Consider the following 25643-nt stretch of genomic DNA (forward strand, 5'->3'; position numbering starts at 1 on the left):
TTGTTTGTGAGATAAATGTTAGCTCTTTACGAGCCTCGATTCAGTATCCAAAAAAAAGAAGAAAAAAAAACAAAAAAAAAACTGTATGTTGAAATATGTTGAAAAAGTCAAAACTTTACATGGGGTGTACTTACTTTTTCACGTGACTGTATATCTGTATACATATACAGAAGTGTGAATTGATTTTTAAAAAAACCCCTGCATAAAGCAGTTTGGTGTTATTGTACTTGGTTCTCTATGGACTTTTTTTTGTTTGACAATCGGTGCTTTAATAATTCTCCCTCAACTCAAGAAGATCTCGAATGGTCTAATTCCTTCTCTTGGACGTAAAGACGTCTAAAACAACAACAACAACAACAACAATCTATATTGGAAATGGAGCCTTGTTACTTGGCAAAAAAAGAAAAAATTTTTTGCAAGTACAGTATGTTGATCACTCCGGTTTGTGTGTGTTTGTGTGTTTGTTTGTCTGTACGCTCACTTATACTTGCCTGCAGGTCACAATTTGAAACCGATCTTCACGAAATTTCACCAAATGGTAGGGTTCGTGGTCTGACAAAATCCTATATATTTTTGAGGTCAAAAGGTCAAAAGGTCAACATAGGCAGGTCAACCACTTTTTTTCAAATTTTTTTAATCCTCAATTTTAATCCGATTGACTTGAAATTTGAATAGGATTTTCATTTCAGCCAACTGAATTCAACCACCAACTATTTTTGAGATCACCATAGGCCAAAAGAGCAACATAGGCCTCAGGTAAACAACAATTTCAAATTTCTAAAATATTCAATTTTCATCCGATTTATTTGAAACTTTGTATAGGATTTTCATCTAAGTTAACTGAATTCAACCACCAATTATTTTTGAGATCACCATAGGCCAAAAGAGCAACATAGGCCTCAGGTAAACAACAATTTCAAATTTTTTTAATCCTCAATTTTAATCCGATTGACTTGAAATTTGAATAGGATTTTCATTTCAGCCAACTGAATTCAACCACCAATTATTTTTGAGATCAACATCGGCCATAAGGTCAACCACTTTTATGAAATTTCTAAAATCCTCAATTTTCATCCGATTGACTTGAAATGTGAATAGTATTTACATATCGGAGAACAGAATTCAACCACAAACTATTTTTGAGGTCAACATAGGTCAAAAGGTCAACATAGGTCAAAGGTCAACCAGTTTTTTCAAATCTCTAAAATCCTCAATTTCATCCGATTGACTTGAAATTTGAAAAGGATTTACATATCGGTTAACTGAATTCAGCCACCAACTATTTTTGAGGTAAACATAGGCCAAACGGTCAACATAGGCCAAATTTCTAAAATTGTCAATTTTCATCCGATTAACTTAAACTTTGTAGACGATTTGCATATCAGGTCATTGAATTCAACCACTAATTATTTTTGAGTTCAAAAGGATGCTCCACTGAGTGCCATACTACTTTGTTCTGTTTTGCCAAGTGTCGCTCTATGAGTGATTTCAAATCTGTCTGTCTGTCTGTCTTTCTGTTTGTCGTGTTATAAGTTGAGAAAGGAATAACGGATTTCAATGAATCCAACTGGGGTGGATTCGGGTAACTCCCGGGTGTTTGTGATCCCCCCCCCCCCCCCCCCAAAAAAAATTTTCATTCAATTTTTTTATGGGCACATGCACACGCGTGTTAAAACGACAAATGGCAACACGTGACGTTGGTTATCCCTACACAGAGAGCAGGATCTCCCAGGAATCCTTTTTTTTTTTCCCCCATAGATTAGCCATCGCAGAAAAAGATTGTAATTACCGTCAGCAAAGCGACGGGTCTTATAGTCTCGTGATAACAACAACACCAACAACAACAACTTGCCGAAGATGTTCACTGCTTCATGTGATGTTTGTGTCGTCACATGTTTGTTCATTCTGAATGACTTTGTTTTTCGAATACCATTTAATGATCATTTCACAGTTTCATTCTCTGAACAGCGATCCTCGTTTTCGGTAAAGACGTTTGGCGAAGTTTACCTTTTCTAAATCCCATCTGATAACTTCCTCATTCACATAATGTGTTTTTTTACCTTCGTTTATTCCCACACCGGAGTCTGAATGCGAAGTTGTGTGTTTTTAAGAGTTTTTCGAATGTTAATTTCTCCAACGTGCCGTCCAAGTCTCGCCCTGTCCGGCGCGGATCCTTGTCATCTGCTGCACTCACCGGGAGCCTTTTTCAACTGTTCCGCTGTACAGTGTCTAATGGAATGGTGGTTTTTGCCTGCACCTGGATTTGGAATTGAGCTTCCACTACCCAAAAGTCCGAAAGGCCATGGTTTTTCAGATTGTTGTAAGTTCTCTATAGTTTCTGTATCATATTTACCATTGAAGTCTGTTGAACCGCGTCATCGAAAGAACCCATTGGAATCCCCGACGGTGCGTCCCGACCAATCCCGTGATGGTTGTTTTTCGCACGGGGTTGTTCCGCCCTTCCGTGTGAATCGCCGCCGTTTTAATATACCCAATACAGTACAATACTATTTACAATACAATACAATATTTACAATACAATACAATATTTACAATACAGTACAATACAATACAATACAATAATACAATACTATTTAAATGTTTTTCTCCTCTTTGATGTTTATTTTAATGTTTTTCTCGGCTTTGCAACGAATACTTTTCATTCCTGGGCTTGTAGTTGTAGTCCACGTCGGGGCCACTTAGGTCCACGTTGGGTCTACCCCGGTCCACCTTGGGTCTGTTGTTGTTGTTATCACTAGAATATAAGACCCCTCGCTTTGTTGACGGGAATACCAATCTTTGCTGCGATGGCTAACGTAGGCCGTAGGGGCCACTTCGGTCCACGTTGGGTCTACCCCGGTCCACGTTGGATCCACCTAGGTTCACGTCGGGCCCCCCCCAGGTCCACGTCGAGGCCACCTAGTCTCACGTCGGGGCCACCTAGTTTCACGTCGGGGCCACCTAGTTTCACGTCGGGGCCACCTAGTTTCACGGCGGGGCCACCCTGATCCACGTCGGAGCCACCGAGGTCCACGTCGGGGCCACCGAGGTCCACGTCGGGGCCACCTTGGTCCACGTCGGGGCTACCTTGGTCCATGTCGGGGCCACCTTGGTCCACGTCGGGGCTACCTTGGTCCATGTCGGGGCTACCTTGGTCCACGTCGGGGCTACCTTGCTCCACGTCGGGTCTACCTCAGTCCACGGCAGGTCTACCTAGGTCCACATCAAATCCACCTTGGTCCATGCCGGGGTCACTTCAGTCCACGTCGGGTCCACCTAGGTCCACGTTGGGATCACCTAGGTCCATGCCGGGGCCACCAAGGTCCACGTGGGCACCACCTAGGTCCACGTCGGGGCCACCTAGGTCCACGTCGGGGCCACCTAGTTCCACGTCGGGGCCACCTAGTTCCACGTCGGGGCCACCTAGTTCCACGTCGGGGCCACCTAGTTCCACGTCGGGGCCACCTCGTTCCACGTCGAGGCCACCTCGTTCCACGTCGGGGCCACCTAGATCCACGTTGGGGCCACCTAGATCCATGTTGGGGCCACCTAGATCCACGTCGGGGCCACCTAGATCCACGTCGGGGCCACCTAGATCCAAGTCGGGGCCACCTAGATCCAAGTCGGGGCCACCTAGATCCAAGTCGGGGCCTCCTAGATCCAAGTCGTGGCCACCTAGATCCACGTCGGGGCCACCTAGATCCAAGTCGGGGCCACCTAGATCCAAGTCGGGGCCACCTAGATCCAAGTCGGGGCCACCTAGATCCACGTCGGGGCCACCTAGATCCACGTCGGGGCCACCTAGATCCACGGGGCCACCTAAATCCACGTCGGGGCCACCTAGATCCATGTCGGGGACACCTAGATCCACGTCGGGGCCACCTAGATCCACGTCGGGGCCACCTAGATCCACGTCGGGGCCACCTAGATCCATGTCGGGGCCACCTAGATCCACGTCGGGGCCACCTAGATCCAGGTCGGGGCCACCTAGATCCACGTCGGGGCCACTGTCCAGGTCTGCCGATTCCTGCAGACGTTCATTAGTAATTTTTATCTTTAAATAAAATTAATTTGCTAATGTAAATTTAACTGGGCAAATCATCCATTGAAGTACTAACTCTACCAGAGTAATACATAAATCAGCGTAGTAACGAGGGGAAAATAAGCATCGCTTCCAGCCTTTACATCCAAGTAAATCCAAGTGAGTAATTAATATGTTGAGAAAGAAAGTAGTTTGAGGTACATAAGGTAAAAGAGCAACAGTGGACGCAATAAGATAGAGGCTCATTGAAGAGTGACGTTACAGAGGGTAAAAGGGTAACAGTGGATGTAATAAGAAATGGAATGAAGGAATAGGAAAAGAGGAGCTGAAAGGAAACACCTGTAAGAAGACTTGCAAGAAGAGGGTTCAGTTAGGAAGGGTTAATGGGGGAAGTAAAATTTCACTGGGATCTCTCTGAACATGACGCAACAAATTTGGAAATGTGTTTGTTCAGCAGAAAATGGTCTTATGAGATTACATATGCATCAAGGTATCTGAAATAAAAGTGTAGGTTGTTATATTTAAGGAAATTGTGAACAAAAAATAGATTACTTTAAAAAAAAAACGTTTTAACACCAAATTATGAAATAAAAAGGAAAACATTGTTTCATGATATAACTATAAATATTTCATCTTATCAAGTCAATTGAATCAATTTTATTCATTGCAACAACCTATCGCCGCCAGCTACAATCGACAAAATGTGAGATTTGGATGGAACTGGGACACAGATATGCAATTTTGACCAGTGTCTGACCGATGTAACGTTACTAACCTAAACATCATCTTTTTGTCAGAAGAGTAATCATTTGTTTATAATAGGGATAGCTGATAATTTCTTCCTCTGTCACATTCCTGGTTCAAAAAAGGAAATTAGAATCATGAATATTGCAATATGTGGAATACAGAACTGACAAACTCTAATGTTACTAACCGAAGCTATTAACGTTACTAACCAATATGCTATGCAGGCCAATGCAGAGATGTTGACATGAGACAAGTCCTGAAATAATGGAGCAAAGTTAAGAATTAGAGGCCAGCATAAGCTAACAGTTTTACCATAATGCAGCTGTAAACAGCCTTGGACACATTATTCTGCTTCCTTGGCTACCATTGGTTCAACAACTCACATCCCATGACAGAAATTTGGGTAAGTCAGATTTTGGGTTATGTACAGTAAAGTATATTCTGTTTGCCTGTTGTCTACTTTGTGTACATCCACAAAAGGATGAGGAAAGAGGAGTTAAACTGTAATTTAAAGCTTTGGCATATTCTCACAATGTTGGTATTTCTCTCAGCTCACTGTTACATGTACCAGGAATATTCTGTAGATACAGTCACGTGAAAAAGTAAGTACACCCCATGTAAAGTTTTGACTTTTTCTACATATTTCAACATACAGCTATTTGATCTTCATTTCAACAATATTATAATAATAATAATAATTCATTTATTTTGTATAGCGCTTTTCAAGAAGCCCAAAGGCGCTTTGACAGAATGGAAAACATAATGCATAACAATACATGAAAACAACAATTGCAAAAAGACAAGAATCAATAGGGAAATATTTACAGCAAAAGGAGGGAGAAGGAGAAGAGATAGTCAGGGGTTAAATGCTGTGGGTTGAATGTTGAATGCAGTGTTGAACAGGTGGGTCTTTAGTGATGTTTTGAATGTGGTGAGTGAGGAGGAGTCTCTGCTGGTGTGAGGTAGTGAGTTCCAGTGGGTGGGAGCAGCGATGGAGAAGGCCCTGTCCCCCCAGGATCTGAATTTGGTCCGGATGGAGGGGGTCAGGAGGTTGGTACCAGCAAAGCGGAGGTTGCGGGTGGGAGTGTGTCTGGAGAGGAGGTCAGCCAGGTAGGATGGGGCCAGGTTATGGAGGGCTTTGTATGTCAAGAGGAGGATTTTGTACTGGATTCTCTGGGGGATGGGGAGCCAGTGAAGCTTGTAAAGGACGGGGGTGATGTGGTCACGGGTCCGGGAATGGGTGAGTAGACGGGCAGCGCAGTTCTGAATCTATTGGAGTTTATTGGTGATTTTGAGGGTGAACCATAGAGGAGGCTATTGCAGTAGTCCAGACGGGAGGTGTGATAGATAAAGGTGATATAATATAACAAATATCATGAAACATTTACATTTTGTAGTCCATTGTATAATTTAAATAAACATAAATGCAAATTTCGCATGTGGAAAAAGTAAGTACACCCTTGGCTCTAATAGGTGGTATTGCCCCCTTTGGCAGAAACAACCTCAAGTAGGCGTTTCTTATAACTGTCTATCAGTCTCTGACATCGACTGGGATACATTTTTGCCCACTCCTCCATGCAGAATTCTTTCAGCTGTGCGATGTTTGAGGGGTTTCTTGCATGCACAGCTCGTTTCAAATCCCCCCACAACATCTCGATGGGATTTAGATCCGGGCTTTGACTTGGCCATTCCAGAACCCTCCATTTCTTTCTTTTCAGCCATTCCTTGGTGGATTTACGGGTATGTTTAGGGTCATTGTCATGTTGCTTGGTCCACCTTCGGTTGAGCTTCAACTTCTCTGACAGATGGCCTCACATTATCCTCAAGCACCCTCTGGTACAACTACAATGAAGAATTCATAGTGGATTCTATGATGGTGAGCTGCCCAGTCCCTGATGGAGCAAAGCTGCCCCAAACCATAATATTTCCACCTCCATGCTTTACAGTTGGTATCAGGTTCTTGTGGTCAAATGCTGTCTTTGGTTTTCGCCAAATATGTCTTCTGGTACTGTGGCCAAATAGCTCTACCTTTGACTCATCTGTCCAGGGCACACTGTTCCAGAAGTGCTGGTCTTTGCCTCGGTGTTCATTGGCAAAATTTAGTCTTGCCCTGATGTTCTTTCTGGACGGCAAAGGTTTCCTCCTGGCACACCTCCCATGTAGATCAAATTTGTGCAGCCTCTTTCTGATGGTAGACTCATGCACTTTGACATCAACAGTGGCAAGAGCTACCTGTAGGTCCCGTGATAACATTCTGGGGTTCTTAGAGACTTCTTTCAGCATCTTGCGGTCTGCTCTTGGGCTGAACTTGCTGGGGCGGCCTGGCCTGAACAAGTTGGCAGTTGTTTGGAATCTTCTCCACTTGTAGATGATCTTCCGGACAGTCGAATGATTGATTTCAAATTGTTTGGAGATCTTTTTAAATCCCTTCCCAGACTCGAAGGCATCTATAACCTTCTTTCTGAAGGCCTCAGAGAGCTCTTTTGATCTAGGCATGGTGACGCCGCACACTTCAACAACAAAGAGCAAACCAAACTAAATGTCTGAGGTTTAAATAAGACAGGTTCCTCCAAGATCCTCTCTAACGATGTTCTAATCATTTGCACCTGAGCTGGTGCACCTGATTCTAATTTTAGGTATTTGAAGTAGTGATAAATGTAGGGGTGTACTTATTTTTTCCACATGTGAAATTTGCATTTATGTTTATTTAAATTATACAATGGACTACAAATGTAAATGTTTCATGATACTGTATTTGTTATGTTATATCACCTTTATCTGTCAATATTGTTGAAATGAAGATCAAATAGCTGTATGTTGAAATATGTTGAAAAAGTCAAAACTTTACATGGGGTGTACTTACTTTTTTACGTGACTGTATAATGTACCCTCCCTATAAGTCCCACTGTGCATAAAGGAAATTATATTTGAAGTGTTTACATTTATTTGGAATACCTGTATATCAGAAAGAATACCAGATTTCAGATCAATATTGGTAAGGAAAGGAATAACAAAAAGGAATTTGCTACATTTTTTTTTTGTATACAGGGTCGAGGCTTGTGAAAGAGGTAACATTTATCAAACAAACAAATCAAACAAACAAGCAAACAAAGTATATAAAATGGGGAGCGGTCGACAAGATGGGGAGAGAAGGGGAGGAAGCACACAAACACAACATTTGAGAGCAGGGACATCGGGAGATGTGTGGGAGTGAGAGGGCCTGGGGGGAGGCAGGATAGGTATAAAACGCAAGGACACCAAGGACTTCCAGGAAAGAAGTCGGCACCTCAAAAAAGTGGATTTGGGGTGAAATTAGCGGGGGTAGAAAAGATCAAGCTTTTGGATTGGGGAAGATAAGATATGGTGGTGAACAGCCGTTTTAAAGACCTGGAGGGAGGAGTGGGATTGAAGAGAGTGAGGGAGTTTGTTCCAGAGGTGGGAGAAAAGAGGAATGAAGGAGTGAAGGTGAGCAGAGAGTCTTGATTTTGGCAGTTTAACCATAAGAAGGTTGCAGGCAGATCTTGTGTGACCTGTAGGAATATTTGGGGGACAGAGCCCAGAGAGAGCTGGGGGAGCAAGGCCGGAGAGCAGTCGGTAGAAGACGGAAAGACCATCAACCTGCCTGCGGTGAGTAAGTGAAAGGCCCTCGGAAATAGCATCATCGCGGGAGATTCCAATTCCATTTAGGATAATAAGTTGCAGCAGATCACATTATCTGTCGGCAATATTTTTCTTAGCTGGGTCATGTCATGGAAGTGACTTAAACCATAATGAAAAGTTGTAAGAAAAGCCATATTCAAACACAAGTCAGAAATATAGAACTCTCACAATGCCTAATTCTACTTTTGTTTTGGCCCCATAGATAAATAATGCCACTATCAAACAGGGAAAGCCAAAAACGATTTGTGGAGAAGTTGGAAGCATCTGGTCAGTATGAGGAATATAAGAAGAAGAAGAAGAAGAAGAAATCGGTGGCCATGAACAAAAGCCGTGAGAAGCAATGGTAACGAGAGAGTTCTTTTCCAAAGCTAGTGAGAAAGTGACACGAGGGAAATGAAAGAAGCCACTGGAAGGCGGGTTACTAAGTTCCGGTGGCTAAGGAGAGAAAGAACATCTACATCTGTGTCGCAGGAAGATGATGCCCCTTTTTGAAGTGAGCACGCATGTGCAAAAGCCACTGCTAGAGCCTGCCGGATGATGGAATTGGTGCTTCCAAATGTATTCAATCGCCGGAAAGCCATTTTCCGAGAATCGTACTACTTATAGGCACCCACAATCATCCTTGACAATGTTGTGGAACATCAGCCGAGGCCCTCACTTTTTTCTTCCACCCTCACTTTTTCACTTTTATTCACTTTTTTATTTGTTTTCTCTGCAAACGCTTGAGTGATTGATACGTATCTTTTAACATAAGAGCGCCCACCCATGAAGAATATTTTTTTTGAAGTTACATAATGATTGGATGGAAAATGTGGTCGGAATTCCAAAAAGTCTGTTTTCTGTAAGCATTAGTTGCAGGGTGTTTCTCACGTATCAGGAATAAACGGCATTGTCCTCGATTCACTTGACCTCAGCCAAATTATTACAGAGAAGTTGTGGCCGGGTGAGAATCATGTACTGAGTACTGAGTACTGAGAAGACATGTACTGAGTCTCAGAAGACTGACAGCCCTCTAAATCTGAGCTTAGAAACTGTGAAGAAAGTTCAACAGTTTTACGAGACAGATGACATCAGTCGCCAGGCCCCAGGTTGCAAAGATGTTGTAACCATTTGGGAAAAAGAAGGAAAAAGAAAACTTGAGGCAAGGCATCTGACATCTTCCATAAAAAGGAACTCTTGAAGATCCAGAAATAAAGATGAAGAAATCCAAATTTTCCGAGCTTCGCTAGAAACACGTTCTGTTTAGCAGGAAACCGCCGCACAACATATTCCTCTGTAGGTATCATGAAAATGCTATCATTGTCCTCCACAAAGCTAATCCAAACTTTTCCGGATATGCACACGATCTTCCGGCTTCCTTTCTATGCAAACAACCATCTAGAAAATGCCGGCTGAATGAGTGTGTTGAGCGTAAGAATGCAGCTCTGGATTCACAAAGGCCAACAACTTTGAAGGCTTCTTGGATACTCCGTGTACCTGGTTCATCTGGAAAGCAGACAAAATGGAAGGATGATGAAAATTGTGGAAGATAGAGCGTCGGAGAGCTTCTTTTAACTTCTTAACTACATCCGCACAATCCTTCCTCAATTCCTGGAGCATTCTTAAGTGAAGCGAGAGCAAGCGTCTGCTTATAGTGTGTCACGTGTAAATCCAGCTTTAAAGTTGCATGATGGGAAAATGGCGTTGCTACAGATTGATCCGTCCAAAAATTACACTTACATATCACAAGATGAAAGCCAAAGTGCCCACTGGAACCTGAGAAAGGTAGCATGTTCACTGCAGCTTTGTGGCACTCTGGATCCCATCACTCCCATGTCAATGCTTCCGATGACCTGACACTCTAAGGACTCAATTCTTGCCTACATGGAGAAGGTTCTTGAAACATTGCCCAATAGTGTCGAGTTCCTCTCTGTGTGGTCAGATGGACCTGCTTCTCAATTTAAGAACAGACTTATTGCATCTGGAATTGCAACCACAAAGGAAGGACATTGTCCAAGTGAGTGGAACTTCTTCTGCAGCTCCAATGGAAAGGTTCCAGTCGATGGAATTGGAGGATCATTTAAGCGCTATGTGTGTTATAAAGTGTTGACAAGACAGTGTCTTGTAACAAATGTGCAAAGTTTTGTTGCAGCTGCCAATGAGATGGAAAATATGATTATCACAGAACTCACACCAACTCAAATTGAACAGAGAACTAAAACTCTGAACTTGGCCACTGTGTTTGAAAAGGCCGTTGCAATCAGCAGCATTGCAAAGATGCATTGAACAGATAACTAAAACTCTCAACTTGGCCGCTGTGTTTGAAAAGGCCGTTGCAATCAGCAGCATTGCAAAGATGCATTTCCGAAAGTTGCTAGATCATGATGATGTGCCATACGTACTTCCAGGGATAACAGCAGAGCTATATAAATAAAAGGACTGTCTGTCTGTTCCTGGCTGAGTCCATTTCTACCGGCTCAGTACATCATGCATAAGTCAACAAACTTTGTCGGTATAATTAACAATATCTTTCAATAACGCTTTACAGCATCGACATTTATTTGCAATCACTTTTATTCTGTTAGGCCTGGTCAAAAATAGAATTTTGTCAAAAAATTTTCAATGCTGGATCATTCATTAATTTCTTGTCTGGCCTGTGGCTGGTGATTTGCATCATTTCTGGGAGCACAGCTGTGCCATGAATGCAGGGTCCCCTGTAGATTAGGGCAGGAATTTGTAATTTGTTTAGTGTGCCGGCAATAGCTTGGCTTCTCTTTGCAAAGGACGCAGTGGGATTTTTAACCTCCACCACTTAATACCGGCAGCCAGGATGCCCATTTAATGCCCATCCTAGGCATGGCACACACATTGATGAATCACTCTGCCTATGAAACACCAGGATGACAGTTTATAGCTGGGTCGGGATTCAAACCCGGGCAAGACAGCTCAGATGAGTGTACGTACCTTTCGGACATCCTGCCATCCAATGCTGGATGATGTCTCAGCATTCTGTAAGGCCACTTTTCAAGCCCCACTGTCACGGGATTGTTGTTGTTACACCGCCTGCGAAGCACAAAACGGGGTTAAGCAATTTCTTCACTATGTCTGTCTACAGATGTCGGTCTGTGATCGAGGAACTACCCAAATTCAATTAAGTTTTATATTTTGAACACTGGAGAACCGTGGTTCTTAACCTGGGTTCGACCGAACACCAGGGGTTCAGTGAGCCAGTCTCAGGGGTTCGGCGGAGGTCCTCCGAAACACATTGCAATTTTTTTTTTTTTTTTTGTATCAATTTTGAATCTATGCGTAATTACGCTTATTATTAATATTATTATTATTTTGCTATGTATGTTACGAACGAATGGAAATGTTATTTGTAATTGTATTCCCATCCCATTCATGGTTGCTCTGGTCTGTGTTTAAGTTAAGTTGTTTCACACTGACTGCAGTAAGTTGAATCAATGAGCAACTTGCTAATTATTCTGTTGATGGTGCTTACTTGCTTACTTACTGGATTTTGGACTGTGCAGGTGTTCGGAAATTCCAGTGAATAGCCTCGATTAGCTTGCCGTGTGCCGTGCGTCATTGGTCGCACCTTACTTTGGAGTTACTGATGAATTGAAAAGTAAGTTGGAAATGTTTGTGGATATGCAGGGCGGGTTCAGAGTTATATTAAAGTCAAAAGTGGATGGTGATTATATAATATGATTGAATTACTCAGAAAATTAGGTGGAGGTGATATAACTCCTTTGGTCGCAATTCAAAACAAACAATTCACAGTTTTCTATGTAATATTATAATGGGATTTGAAGTGACATAGAGTTGAGTAGATAATAAATCCAGTCATCGTAACTATAAGTTGTGTTTTCTTCGTTAAAATTTCTCAGTTTGCAGAGGGGTACTGATTATATTTAAGCATGTTCCTTTTTAAATTTTTGTCATATAATTATTTGCCCGAACTCAATTAAGATCAGTTTGTTACTTTTTTTTCTTCTTTTTTTTGCAGTATGTCGAGCAAAAAAAGGAAGTGGTCGGAGGATTACGTGCGGTACGGGTTCACGTGTTTGACGGAACGGAACGGAAGTCAGCGTCCTCAATGCATGCTTTGTAATGTCAAGTTGAGCAACTCCAGCCGAGCACCAGCAAAACTACAGGAACACTTCAAAAAACTGCACGGCGAGGGGCAGTACAAAGACGCAACGCTGGATGAATTCAAATTGAAGAGAGTCCGATTGGACGCAAGTGCTACCTTGCCCACTCTCGGCTTCGTTCCAATTGACAAACCGATCCTCACCTCATCATATGAAGTTGCGTACCTGATCGCAAAGCAGGGCAAACCGCACACCATTGGCGAGACGCTCATCAAACCGACCGCCTGGAAGATGGCCACCATCATGCTGGGAAAAGCTGCTGAAAACATGTTGTCTCTCATTCCACTCTCAAATGACACCATCAGATGCAGAATCGACGACATGAGCGACGACATCCTCGCCCAGGTAGTTGCAGATTTAGTCGCGAGCCCGATGAAATTCAGCCTTCAACTCGATGAGACCACCGACGTTTCGAATTTGAGCCAGCTCATCTTATTTGTGCGTTATGTCAAAGGAGATGAGATCAAGGAAGACTTTCTGTTCTGCAAGCCTCTCACAACAACGACGAAGGCAGCTGACGTGAAGAAGCTTGTGGACTACTTCTTCAGAAGCAACGGCCTCTCGTGGAAAATGGTGTCTGCAGTTTGCTCGGACGGAGCTCCAGCCATGCTGGGATGCAACTCCGGTTTTGGAGCGCTGGTGAAGGCCGATGCACCACACATCATCATCACGCACTGCGTCCTGCACAGACACGCGCTGGCATAAAAAACCCTGCCTCCAAAACTGGCCAATGTTATGAAAATCGTCGTGGAAACTGTGAATTACGTGCGAAGCCATGCTCTGAATCATCGCATCTTCAAAGAGCTGTGCATTGAAATCGGCTCTGAATTTGAAGTCCTTCTCTACCACTCTAACATTCGATGGTTATCACGAGGGAAGGTAGTGAGCCGTGTTTTTGCCTTGCGTGTAGAATTAGCCCTGTTTTTGCGAGAACACCAGCATTGCCATGCAACACACTTCCAAGAGTCAGAGTTCATCCTCGCCTTGGCATACTTGGCTGACATCTTCGACGTACTCAATCACCTCAATTGCCAGATGCAGGGCGGTGGAGTGAATGCCATCGAATCTGAAGAAAAGCTGAGCACTTTCCGAAAGAAGTTACCATTGTGGAGGCGGCGAACAGAGAACGACAACTTCGCGAACTTTTGGCTACTGGACGAGTGTGTGAGCGGGATCGAAGATGAGTCTGAAGTTGGAGGCACTGCTGTACCGGGGGAGCTGAGGCAAGCGATTGCCACACACTTGGATGAGCTGGGAAAATCATTCGATGGCTACTTCCCTGAACAAGAGCAATACCCAGCATGGGTGCGGCAGCCGTTTACTTTCGACGACGTTGCAACGGCAGATGTCAACGACCAATACCTCGACGACCTCACCGAACTTCAGCAGAGCCAGACTCAACAACAACTCTTCGGCACAACAACACCCTCAAGTTTTGGTGCCGCCAAATGGAAGGGTATCCTCACATCACTAAAATTGCCCTTGAGATCATCACGCCGTTCGTTGCAATGTATCTCTGTGAGCATGCGTTTTCAAAAGTGGTGGACATTAAAACAAAGAAAAGGAGTAGGCTTGCATGCGAAAATTATTTGAGGGTGGCCCTTGCCAAAACAAAACCACGCATTTCCCAGATCGCCCCCCGAAAAGAACAGAAAACGCATTAAGATGCAATTCTTCTTAATTTTTTTGTCAAATTTGGGGGTTCCGCGAGTGTTCGGTGGGTTTCGTTGGGGTTCGGCACCTTTAAAAAGGTTAAGAACCACTGCTGTAGAACATGATTCGGAACACGAACCTCCAGTTTAGAATCACTGTACTTTTGCTGTTTTATTTGACAAATTGTATGGAATTTTAACCTCGGTGCACATGCATGCTCGGGAGTAAGCACGGCACAAGTCTGTAACAACTCTGCATTGTTGTTGTTTGTTGTTGTGGTTCTTGTTGGGGGTAGATTTTTTTTGAATGTGCACTCATTTGTCAGACCCAACCCACATTTGTCACTTGACTCCACCCACAATAGCCATAGCACCCACATGAAATGATATGGCCGCCATCTTGGTTTACTGGTGGGCCTAAGACATCAAGCCTGTTGGCCTTTGCTGAATTTATGCTGCCTGGGTTTGTTGCGTCAGATCTCCATTGGCTTTGTTTGGGTCGAGTGTTACTCCGATGAGGTACCCCGAACAATCTAATTAATGTTGAATAAGTGGCTCCCTAAAAAATATAGTGTTACATAAGTTTTGAACGGCCACATTTTAGGGTTAAATAATCTGTGACAGTGGGACGAATCAGCTCGTTCTGATATAACCGTGGTGGAGGCTGTCATTGTTGAAAGGTGTCATGTTAATCTTTTAATAGCACATTAAATGTGTGTTTCCCAATCTCGATGTTCATCTTTTAAGAGTTCTTTAAAATGCATGTGTCCTGATGGGCCCATTATTGAACACTGTAGAACACAAATCGCCTTGTTGACATTTCAAAAACTTCCAGTTTAGCGGTAACTTGGACAAAATATTACACTATGTTGCGCCATCTTGACCAATTCAATTTGCAGCTTCCACTCTCAGTGTTTGAGAATATCGATATTCAGACAAATTTGCGGCTTGTTGGAAGTACAGATTGTGCTCGGAAACGCAAAGCAGAGTTTAAAAGATCCTTCCCATGTCCGTTTTTTCTCAAGACTGCATGAGGCAAGGTGTTCTATGAACTCTAGTTGTTTGACTTGTTGGCTCCATTTATTCTGTTGTTTTTCTTTGGCTCTCCCGTCCATCCTATCACCCAGTTTGGTGCATCTGCTCATTCCTAAAAATAGAAATGTTATAACGCATTGTTGGTTAATTAATTAATCACTAAAAAGTAATTGAATGATTTAACTATTATTAAAATATATATTTTTACACGTACATTTTCCATCTCGAATGAGTGACTGAATAATGTTGAAGGTGCTTGCATATTATTGGTGGCAAACAGGTTGTCAAAGTAGTGGAATCCGTTTTTTTAATGTGTGCTTTATTTGCACGATTTTATGGCCTAAGTCTTAATCCAGAGTCCAGAGGCAACATGATCTAGATAAGATAACTTTAGAAGTAGGTTAAACAAAATCTTTGTGTGTATTTTCTTGCTCATCTGTTTTTTTTTGTTGTTGTTTGTGGCTGAATATTGTATATCACCGAGATGATACTTCCAAGAAATTTTGGCAGGTTTATTTTTAGAAAATTAGACTTTTATTTCGTACAAAAACGTGAAGCGAAGACTTGTGCCAGAAAAACAACTTTCCCTTGTAAACACTGTCGGCCATTTTCATTATCATGTGAGATATCCCGCACCATTCCATTATTTATTTTTGTAATCCATCAAACGTGCATACTATTGATTTGAATAATTACATTTTATTATGCTGGAAATGCATTAAACAATATTCCTTTTGAGCCTGCAACTAAAAGTCTGGTCAATTTGGGTCATCCCAAAGTCTGCAACCTTGCACAACCCTTGTACAAGTGTTGACTTTGTATTTTGGTATGATCGGCAAGTCTTTTTCAAATGGTTGTGGAACGTGGCTCGAATGCATGAGGAATTTGGTAGGAAGCCATTGCGTTCTGACACTTTGCTGTTGGGTTCTTCACTGCTCTGTTTACAAGGCATTGCCTTTGCCTTAAAGATCCTGAATGTGGGAGAGGAAAAAGAGTTTGAGTGCAAGAGGTCAGCGGGGGGGTTTGCTCAACTGTGTTGGTAATGTAGGGACCATATAAGTCTTTTGCTGTGCTTTGTGCTGACCTGGTGGTTACAGGCCTGCAATGGTTAGTTAAATAGTTTGCAAGGTGGTTACCGGAGCAGCTTTTGTCATAACTGTTCCTTTCTTTTGTCGGCTGCAGTGAGTGCGTCCGTTTGTACTGCTGAGCCTATTTGTCCGAGAGAATGGCTCTTGTGAAAGACGAAATGTCAGTGAATGCAGAAGAAGATGAAAATGAGTCGAGTCCTCTGCTGCCGCAGCACGAAAGCCAATGTGGCAAGCCACGGCGGTGAGCTCATTCATAACTGCCTTGAGGAGTTTTTATTGGTGATGTTTCTGATGTTCTGATTGTTGCATTGCAAGTTTGTTTTATAATAAATGCAATGGCTTTGTTGTTTCAACCTTTAAATAGTTAAGTTTGAATTTCGAGTTGATATCTAACCATTCCAGTGCATTATGCTGTGCGTCTTCCCTGTTTAGACAGCTCTACGTGGAACCAAAAAGCATTGTTGGGGATTCAGCGGGCGACTTCGGTAGCCAAGAGGTATCCGCAACCGCTGCTCTTCTTTCATTGCCTGCACTATTCTAGCAAACTCTCTCATGCCAACATCTACAGGCTGATAATTCTCATTCATTGCATGTGTTTATAACTGTTGACATTGTCTGTGGTAAGAACGATTTTCTAATTGTTTAATTTTAATATGCTCTGATTCTTTGTTCATTTGATTTACTCTGCTTTATTCAAAATTAACGAATTGGGCAAAAGTTATTTTAACCCTTTGAGCACGACAATCATCTTGAGAGTAATTATGCCTCCGCGACGAAGTCACCGGAGGTATTATTCTTTCGGGTTGTTTGTCCGTTCGGCCGTGATAAGTTTTCGTTACCATGATGACTTAAGAAAAGCTGAAGCGATCTCCGTCAAACTGGGTAGAGGTACATATTTATAATGATGCAAAGATTAACTGATTATCGGGTCAAAAAGTGTTGGTCCCGTGTTGGTCCTGGCAAGTACAAATTCTGTTACTGTGCTAACTTGTGAACCAATGATGGGATTTTGACCAAACCTGGTACAAGTACATAATACTAGCTGAATGCACCCGGCGTTGCCCGGGTTCTTTTTGAATGAATTTAATCTTCTGTACATAGGTCTTACGACTATAATTCAGCTTTTACCCGCGGCTATAGAAGATTGACTACTATAATTCAGCTCAGCTTTTAATTGCGAAATGGGCCCAGCCCGGCCGAGGCGGCCTCGCCACCTCGCCTATAACCTTCCCGGGGCCCGTCCTGACATTTTTAGTTCTTTTTGAATGAATTTACTACTGTAATTCAGCTTTTACTCATGGCTGTAGAAGATTGACAACGATAATTCAGCTCAGCTTTTAATTGTGAAATGGGCCCAGCCCAGCCGAGGCGGCCTCGCCACCTAGCCTATAACCTTTCCGGGGCCGGTCCCGACATATTTAGTTCTTTTTGAATTAATTTACTACTATAATTCAGCTTTTACTTGTGGCCGTAGAAGATTGACAACTATAATTCAGCTCAGCTTTTAATTGCGAAATGGGCCCAGCCCGGCCGAGGCAGCCTCGACCGGCCTCGCCACCCAGCCTATAACCTTCCCGGGGCCCGTCCCGACTTTTTTTTGTTTCAGAGGTTTCCTCCTATCTTTCACAGTTTAGGAGATTAGCGCATGCAGACAAACAAACAAACAAACAAACAAAAACTTTCTTTTTATTTATATATATATATATATATGTATATATATATATATATATATATATATATATATATATATATATATATTTATAGTATATATATATATATATATATATATATATATATATCGATATATATATATATATATATATAGAAGACAGATGATGCTGGTTCGATTTTGGCATCAAAGCTTTGGCTATAATTATCGTGAATTGAAATTGTGTTAGCTATAATGTTTGCCAATGTTCAAACTTAAAGTCACCTAAATGACAGGTAAAATATCAGAGATACACCACCTTAAGCTTTAGGGACATACGTATTTGTCCCTTGGTCTTTAAAGGGTTAATGATCTCCCTTGGTCCTCCCACTGCCCCCATCTTGTCTCCTATACTGGGCGTATTTATTTTCATATTTATGTTTTTTATTACTTCCACCAACGAAGGTGGACAGAGGTTATGTATGCACCCTGTCTGTCTGTTGGTCTGTCTGTGAGCAGGATATCTCAATAAGTTGTAGCAGATTCGGACAAAATTTGGTGAGCAGGTTGGGTGTGTGGCAACAACAAAATGATTAGATTTTGGTGAAGACCTGGATTCAGATACCAGAATCTTTTTAAAGTGATTCTTCACCATTGGGAGATATGACCAAAACAATATATAGCACAATATCTCAAAAGATTGTGGACGGATTCGGACGAAACATGTTGGACAGGTTGAGTGTGTAACAAGGAAAAATTTATTCGATTTTAGTGAAGATCCACTTCTGAATCTGGATCTGTGAGTTTGATTAATTTTTAAGTGATTCTTCACCATTGAGAGATGTTGCCAAAAACTATATATAGCACGATATCTCAAAAAGTTGTGGACAGATTTGGATGGAACCTGGTTCCGTTGGGTGTCTGAAAACCAGTTGGGTGCTATAGGATTGTACACCACACGTGTTGTGGGCAGTATCATGGTTGTTATGATTATTATCATTATTTTTTCAGAGAGCAGGCAAAAATGCTGTTTTTTAAGATGTCTTGCTTATTGCTCTTTCCTGATAGTAAGCTTTTCCTTGAACTATCCATTCATAGATTCTTATTTTTGTGCTTACCCCATATTTTTGTCGGATCGCATCTTCTCAAGGTATGCTCATCTTTCGAGACCTGGCTTATGCATAATTTAAGGAAGATTTAATGCAATCTGACCATATCAGGGTATAGTCTTGCCTCCTCTCTCTCACCTCCCCCCACAATAATGCTGCGCTGCTTTGTGGATATCATTTTGGTGCCAAATTCTAGTTGCCCCAAGGAGGTTTGTTGTCATCCATGTCTTTTAAATTATGACAGTCTGTTTATGACTGATTGATCATGTTCAGTGAGCTTTTATTGGTGCTTAACTCAGTAAAGATGAATGGATGATGGTAGATGGCTATCCAAGGGAAAATATTATGTGACTCGTAACAAAATATGAAGTTGACGTAAGACTGCCAAGAGCTTTATTTTCCTTTAAATTTACAAACTTAATTGCCCTACTTTTCTTGTCTGCACTCTTGCTCGTGCTGTGTTGCCATCTGTTTTGTCGTATTGGGTTTTTTATTTTGGAAATAGAGCTAATGATTTGCTATTGCTTATTGTCATAGGACAGTTTATTACCAGATGAGTCATCGATTGATCACCAGAATAGCTGTAAACAGCTGTTGCATCACTGGTTACCATCTGAAATCAGGTGCTTTTATGCATTCTGTTTTGGTAAGCAGAAAAGAGGAACAAACAGTTTTGCTGGCAACATGGTCACTCCAGAAAAACCAAGTGGTCACCACATGCATACAGAAACGAACACATGAACTGCACATTTGTAGACTTTTTGATACATCATCGTCATCTGAAGTGAATTGTTGGCCTTAAAAATACAGTGATATTGGGGATATTTCTAAAGTTTTAAACATCATTAGGGATTATACAATAGTGAGGTGCATGGAAGAGCAAGGTTAAATTGACAATGGGGTCATGGGACAAAGGCCCGTCACGGGACAAAGGCCGTCTTCATTCCTGAATTTCTGACTTCCTCCACTCATGCAATCAACATGCTGCCATCTATGTTACCCTCTTCAAATGGAGGCAAGAGTTCCCCAAGGCAGTTTCAGCCCATTCATGTTCCTCATTTATCAAGGGAGATGCAAAGCCCCTTCCCTTCATATGGGATCGTTTCTCTGTATACAGCTTTAACATGGGGACTGAAAATTCGTTTCTCAGCTTCCACTGGACGAAATAGGAAGTACATTTCAGTTTCAGAAGTAAAGGCTTTGTACTTCGAGATAATATGTTCCAAATTTCAGTAACGTCTGTTTCTGCATTCTTGAGTTTTATTAAGAAAACCCTCGAAATCATGTTGGTGTCTATCTGTCCGTCCGTCTGTCCATCCACCAAAAATGTGTTGGTGCTCATATCTCAAGGACTATACATTGAAACTAGCTGAAACTTGGAATATACATCGGCCAATACATTTAATTAATGGCTTTCAAAACAAATTCCACTGAAGTGCCATAGTTTTTGCTTTAAAGTTTAATATATTTATTTATATACAAATATATATATTTGTATATATACAGACTTGGCATTTCATATGGAATATTTTTTTTGGGGGGGTGAACTTACTTTTCAAGATGACTTAGAACCAAAAGTTCATTGGAATTATGTTGAAATTATTCTAGATTTTGTTAATGTGACCTTTAAAAGAAACAAAAACCACATTTGACATTTTGAAACAAATAAATTGATCCTTGAAAGTGATGTAAACTGATATTGAACTCAATTCACGGACAGTACTGTGTTAAACTTCTGTGCATTTTCCAGAAGTATCTCTTTATTTTGCACATTAGCCCAAAAAATTTTCAACCAAAACAAAAGTTAAATTACGACTGGGATTACGGACAGTAAAATTACAGTTCAGTACTTCGTGTAACCCCCACGAGCATTCAGGAGAGCACGTACACGTTGAGGCATGCTGCTCACGAGATTTGCCAAGGTTTGGACAGGAATCGCTTGCCATGCAGTGACAATAGCCTGCTGCAATTCACGCACAGAGGTCAGCTGCTGGTCCAAGTGGTCGATTTGACGCGTTATTTCTGCCCACAAGTTCTCTATCGGATTCATATCCGGGGACATGGCAGGCCACTCCATATGCTCTACACCATGGTCAGCAAGAAAGTGTTGGATCATGCGAGCACGATGAGGCTGTGCATTGTCATCTTGGAAGACAAAGTTTCCTCGAAAGGCTGCACGAGCAAATGGAGGCAATGTTTCTTCCAGAATGGCCCTGTACTTGAACTGGTTCAGGTTTCCATTCAGAACAACCAGGTCACTTTTTCCCCCTGCATGAAAAGCAGCCCAAACGGTCACCCCACCACCTCCAGCTTGGACTCTTGGCACTATACAATCTTTGTTGTAGGCTTCATGCACTTGTCTGCGCACTCGGACGCGGCCATCTTGACGATAGACCAGAAATCTAGACTCGTCACTGAAGATCACGTGATTCCAGTGTCCTGGCTGCCATTGACGGTGCTCTCTGGCCCACTGCAATCGGCGCTGGTGGTGTTGTCTGGTCAGGCATGGCTTTCTGAGGGGATGCCTGGCACGATAGCCTGCTTGAACCAGTCGTTGGTTGACTAGCCTTCTGGATACAGGCACATTTGTCAGTTGCTGCCACTCAGCCCTAAGCCGATTAGCTGACTTGGTACGGCCATTGCGGACTAACTGGTGCAGCTGGCGATCATCCCTCCTTGTGGTTCTGCGGGGACGTCCTGACCTCGGTATTGGAGTAGGGACACCCCTCTGAGCATTTTGTTTCAGGATCTTTGACACCTGACCTTGAGTGATGCCATAACGCCGAGCAATAGCACGCTGTTTCATGCCGTAATTTTGTAAAGCCACCACTCCATGACAAACAGCATTGTCGAGTTGACGGACCATCTCCAGAGGAAGCGGCAATAACTTTTGGAGACGTGCAGCAGTTGTTTTCCACTAATACAGAACGCAACAACCCTTGTATACCCGACTGTGAAGCCAATCATCAAATGCACCTGTCCGTACATTTTGCCATGCCACCTGTGATATAATCCTGTTGTTGACTTCTTGCTGCGACAGACAATCAGTGACATGGTTCTTCAAACAAATAAATCACCAAAGTGTAAAAGAAACTCACCAGATTGATATACCGAGTGAAGAAAGTAAACCCAAGTCGAGAAAAAAAAAATTCCATATTAAATGCCAAGTCTGTAATACTCAGAGCATGAGGAATCCAAAAATTAATGTTTGCATTTGCATAGACACCTTTGCGAAAATGACCCTCAGGACAGTGATGAAGATCTGTAAAAGCATATTCCTGAACAGTGTAGACCTAGTAGATCCTGTGTATAGGACTTATAGTTCAATCTGATACTAACAAGGCTGCTTTCTTGCTTTATAAACCCATACCTATAACTTCAAAGGACTTGCAATATCATGTATTATGTAATACAGTTATATCACAAATATAAAGACAATGGTTTTCAATTACCTTTGTTTGTTGCTTTTCTATAATCCTGAGCACTATTTTGAGGCCTTTATTGGATTCCTTCACCCAGAAAACATAGGATTAGCATATTGAATGAAGTTTCTAGGTTGACTAGAAGCCGAGATAGCGCAAAATATGTATTTTATGGCGGCCATTTTGAAAATCCAAAATGGCGGCCATGCAGGTGTCTGTGCAAATGCCAACATTGATTTTCGGATTCTCCATGCTCTGATGATTCCAAAAATGTACAGGTTTGCTAATCTCCCAAAATTTTGAACGAAATTATATTTGGTAACATAATGAACCTGACTCTTCATCACTGTCCTGAGTATCATTTTCGCAAAGGTGTCTATGCAAATGCAAACATTAATTTTTGGATTCCTCATGCTCTGAGTATTCCAGAAATGTATAGTTTTGCTCATCTACCAAAATTTTGAACGAAATTATATTTGTTAACATAGTGAACCTGACTATTTTGTTTCTTTTAAAGGTCACATTAACAAAATCGAGAATAATTTCAACATAATTCCAATTAACTTTTGGTTCTAAGACATCTTGAAAAGTAAGTTCACCCCCACAAAAAAATATTCCATATTAAATGCCAAGTCTGGATATATATATATACAGTCACGTGAAAAAGTAAGTACACCTCATGTAAAGTTTTGACTATTTCAACATATTTCAACATACAGCTATTTGATCTTCATCTATCTATAATTCCAGTAATCTCTGTGTGTATGTTTGTTTGTATGTTTGTATGTTTGTATGTTTGTATGTTTGTCTGTGACCGCTGTTTCTCGACAACTACCGGTCCGATATACTTGAAACTTGCCAGGTATATTGCTGGGGACCCGAGGATGTGCCTTTTCAAGGTTTTAAATTAATCGCAGAAGTAGTTACCGAGCTATGTCCAAAAAACGATTCAACCAATCAGAGAGCAGCGAGCTATCACGTGTGCCGAACGTGGCGAACAGACTCTGCCTCGGATGGCACATTTGAGAGCGTATTCATTTATTTCCCGTCGGCAAACTATGTTGCCGTTAAACTATGTTTTAAAACTAATTAAAACTAATTTGCGATCGCAGAAGTAGTTACCGAGCTATGTCCAAAAAACGATTCAACCAATCAGAGAGCAGCGAGCTATCACGTGTGCCGAACGTGGCGAACAGACTCTGCCTCGGATGGCACATTTGAGAGCGTATTCATTTATTTCCCGTCGGCAAACTATGTTGCCGTTAAACTATGTTTTAAAACTAATTAAAACTAATTTGCGATTCATCGTAACTGCGATTTGCGACCTTCCGGACAGTCAAATGAGGACGTCACTTCCGGACTTACGTAGCGGCTAGCGGGCGCCATTTGGAGGAGCTGGGAGGACTCAGTCGTGATAGAGTGAGCCTGAGTGAGTATATCAAGACAAGAACAAGATCTAGAAGGAGGTATGTACGGTGCGATTCATATAATATATTGTTTAGTTATCGTCGATGAGGAATTTGGGGGCCCGATTAACTGCAGCGCCATCCGAGCTGCGGCGTCGGGACGATACATTCATTGTACGGTCACATCACGCACTTACGGGCACGCCCATGGGCCCATGGGCACGCCCATGCATGCATGGGCGAAGACATTTTTTTTTTTTTTTTTGGCAAGGAACGGGCACCCACGGGCACGGGCACGTCCTATATATATAGTACGGGCATGCCCTAGTCTATCTATAATTCCAGTAATCTCTGTGTGTATGTTTGTTTGTCTGTGACCGCTGTTTCTCGACAACCACGGGTCCGATATACTTTAAACTTGCCAGGTATATTGCTGGGGACCCGAGGATGTGCCTTTTCAAGGTTTCATATTAATCGGACAAGTAGTTACCGAGCTATGTCCAAAAAACGATTCAACCAATCAGAGAGCAGCGAGCTATCACGTGTGCCGAACGTGCCGAACAGACTCTGCCTCGGACGGCACATTTGAGAGCGTATTCATTTATTTCACGTTGGCAAACTATGTTGGCGTTCAACTATGTTTTAAAACTAATTAAAACTAATTTGCGATTCTTTCGCTTTCCTGCGCGTTTGTGCACGCTATGGCGATTTCTTTACCAAACTCCGCAAGCCGTTCGCTTTGGACCAAACCATTTCATGTAAATAGAGGGGGGGGATTGTCACCGTACTCGCAAGCCGTTCGCTTTGGACCAAACCATTTCATGTAAATAGAGGGGGGGGATTGTCACCGTACTCGCAAGCCGTTCGCTTTGGACCAAACCATTTCATGTAAATAGAGGGGGGGATATAATTTTAGATATATATATAGTACGGGCATGCCCTAGTTTCAACAATATTGATAGATAAAGGTGATATAATATAACAAATATCATGAAACATTTACATTTTGTAGTCATTACATTGTCATAAAACATATGTAAGTCAAAAACATTTACATTAGGCAGAGAAGATAACCGAGAAGGAAGTTGAGGAAGCGATAAAAGCAATGAAGAGTAGAAAAGCGGGAGGGCCTCCGGGAGTTGTGGGAGATATGTTGAAGGCAGCAGGAAGTTGGGGTGTGAAGAAAATGACAGAGATCTGTAATCTGGTGGTGAATGAAGGCCGCATTCCAGTGGATTGGGAACTGAGTACCCTTATCCCTCTATACAAGGGGAAAGGTGACCCTCTGGACTGTGGCTCGTATCGAGCGATAAAGTTATTGGAGCATGGAATGAAGGTATTGGAAAGGGTGTTGGAGAGGAGGATAAGGAAGAAAGTGAAGATTGACGAAATTCTGTTTGGATTTATGCCAGGAAGAGGAACTACAGACGTGCTTTTTATTGTGAGGCAGTTGCAGGAGAAGTACATGGAGAAGTGGAAGAAGTTGTTTCTTGGGTTTGTTGATCTGGAGAAAGCATTCGATAGGGTTCCACGTGAAGTAGTGACATGGGCATTGAGGAAGTTCGGAGTGGAGGAATGGTTGATCAGAGTAGTGATGGCAATGTACAAAAGAGCGCACACAGCTGTAAGGACGAAGGACGGGAACAGTGGTGAGTTTGAGGTGAAGGTGGGAGTGCATCAGGGGTCGGTACTAAGTCCACT

The 25643-nt window shown here is 42.2% G+C and overlaps 1 protein-coding gene across 3 annotated transcripts in view; it reads left to right on the forward strand.

Annotated features, from left to right (window-relative positions):
* Positions 1-2113: 2113 nt before the first annotated feature.
* The window catches only part of LOC137427760 (neutral amino acid transporter 9-like), an 83148-nt gene continuing 59618 nt past the window's right edge, over positions 2114-25643 (forward strand). For all 3 annotated transcript variants that reach the window (XM_068117481.2, XM_068117491.2, XM_078776342.1), the window contains exons 1-3: positions 2114-2320; positions 16452-16598; positions 16790-16853. In XM_068117481.2, the coding sequence (XP_067973582.2) occupies positions 16495-16598; positions 16790-16853 (168 nt within the window). In that variant the 5' untranslated portion in view covers positions 2114-2320; positions 16452-16494. The remainder of the gene's footprint in view (positions 2321-16451; positions 16599-16789; positions 16854-25643) is intronic.

This window comes from Myxine glutinosa, chromosome 1 (genome assembly GCF_964187855.1).
Source record: "Myxine glutinosa chromosome 1, kmMyxGlut1.1, whole genome shotgun sequence".
Classification (NCBI taxonomy): Eukaryota; Metazoa; Chordata; class Myxini; order Myxiniformes; family Myxinidae; genus Myxine; species Myxine glutinosa.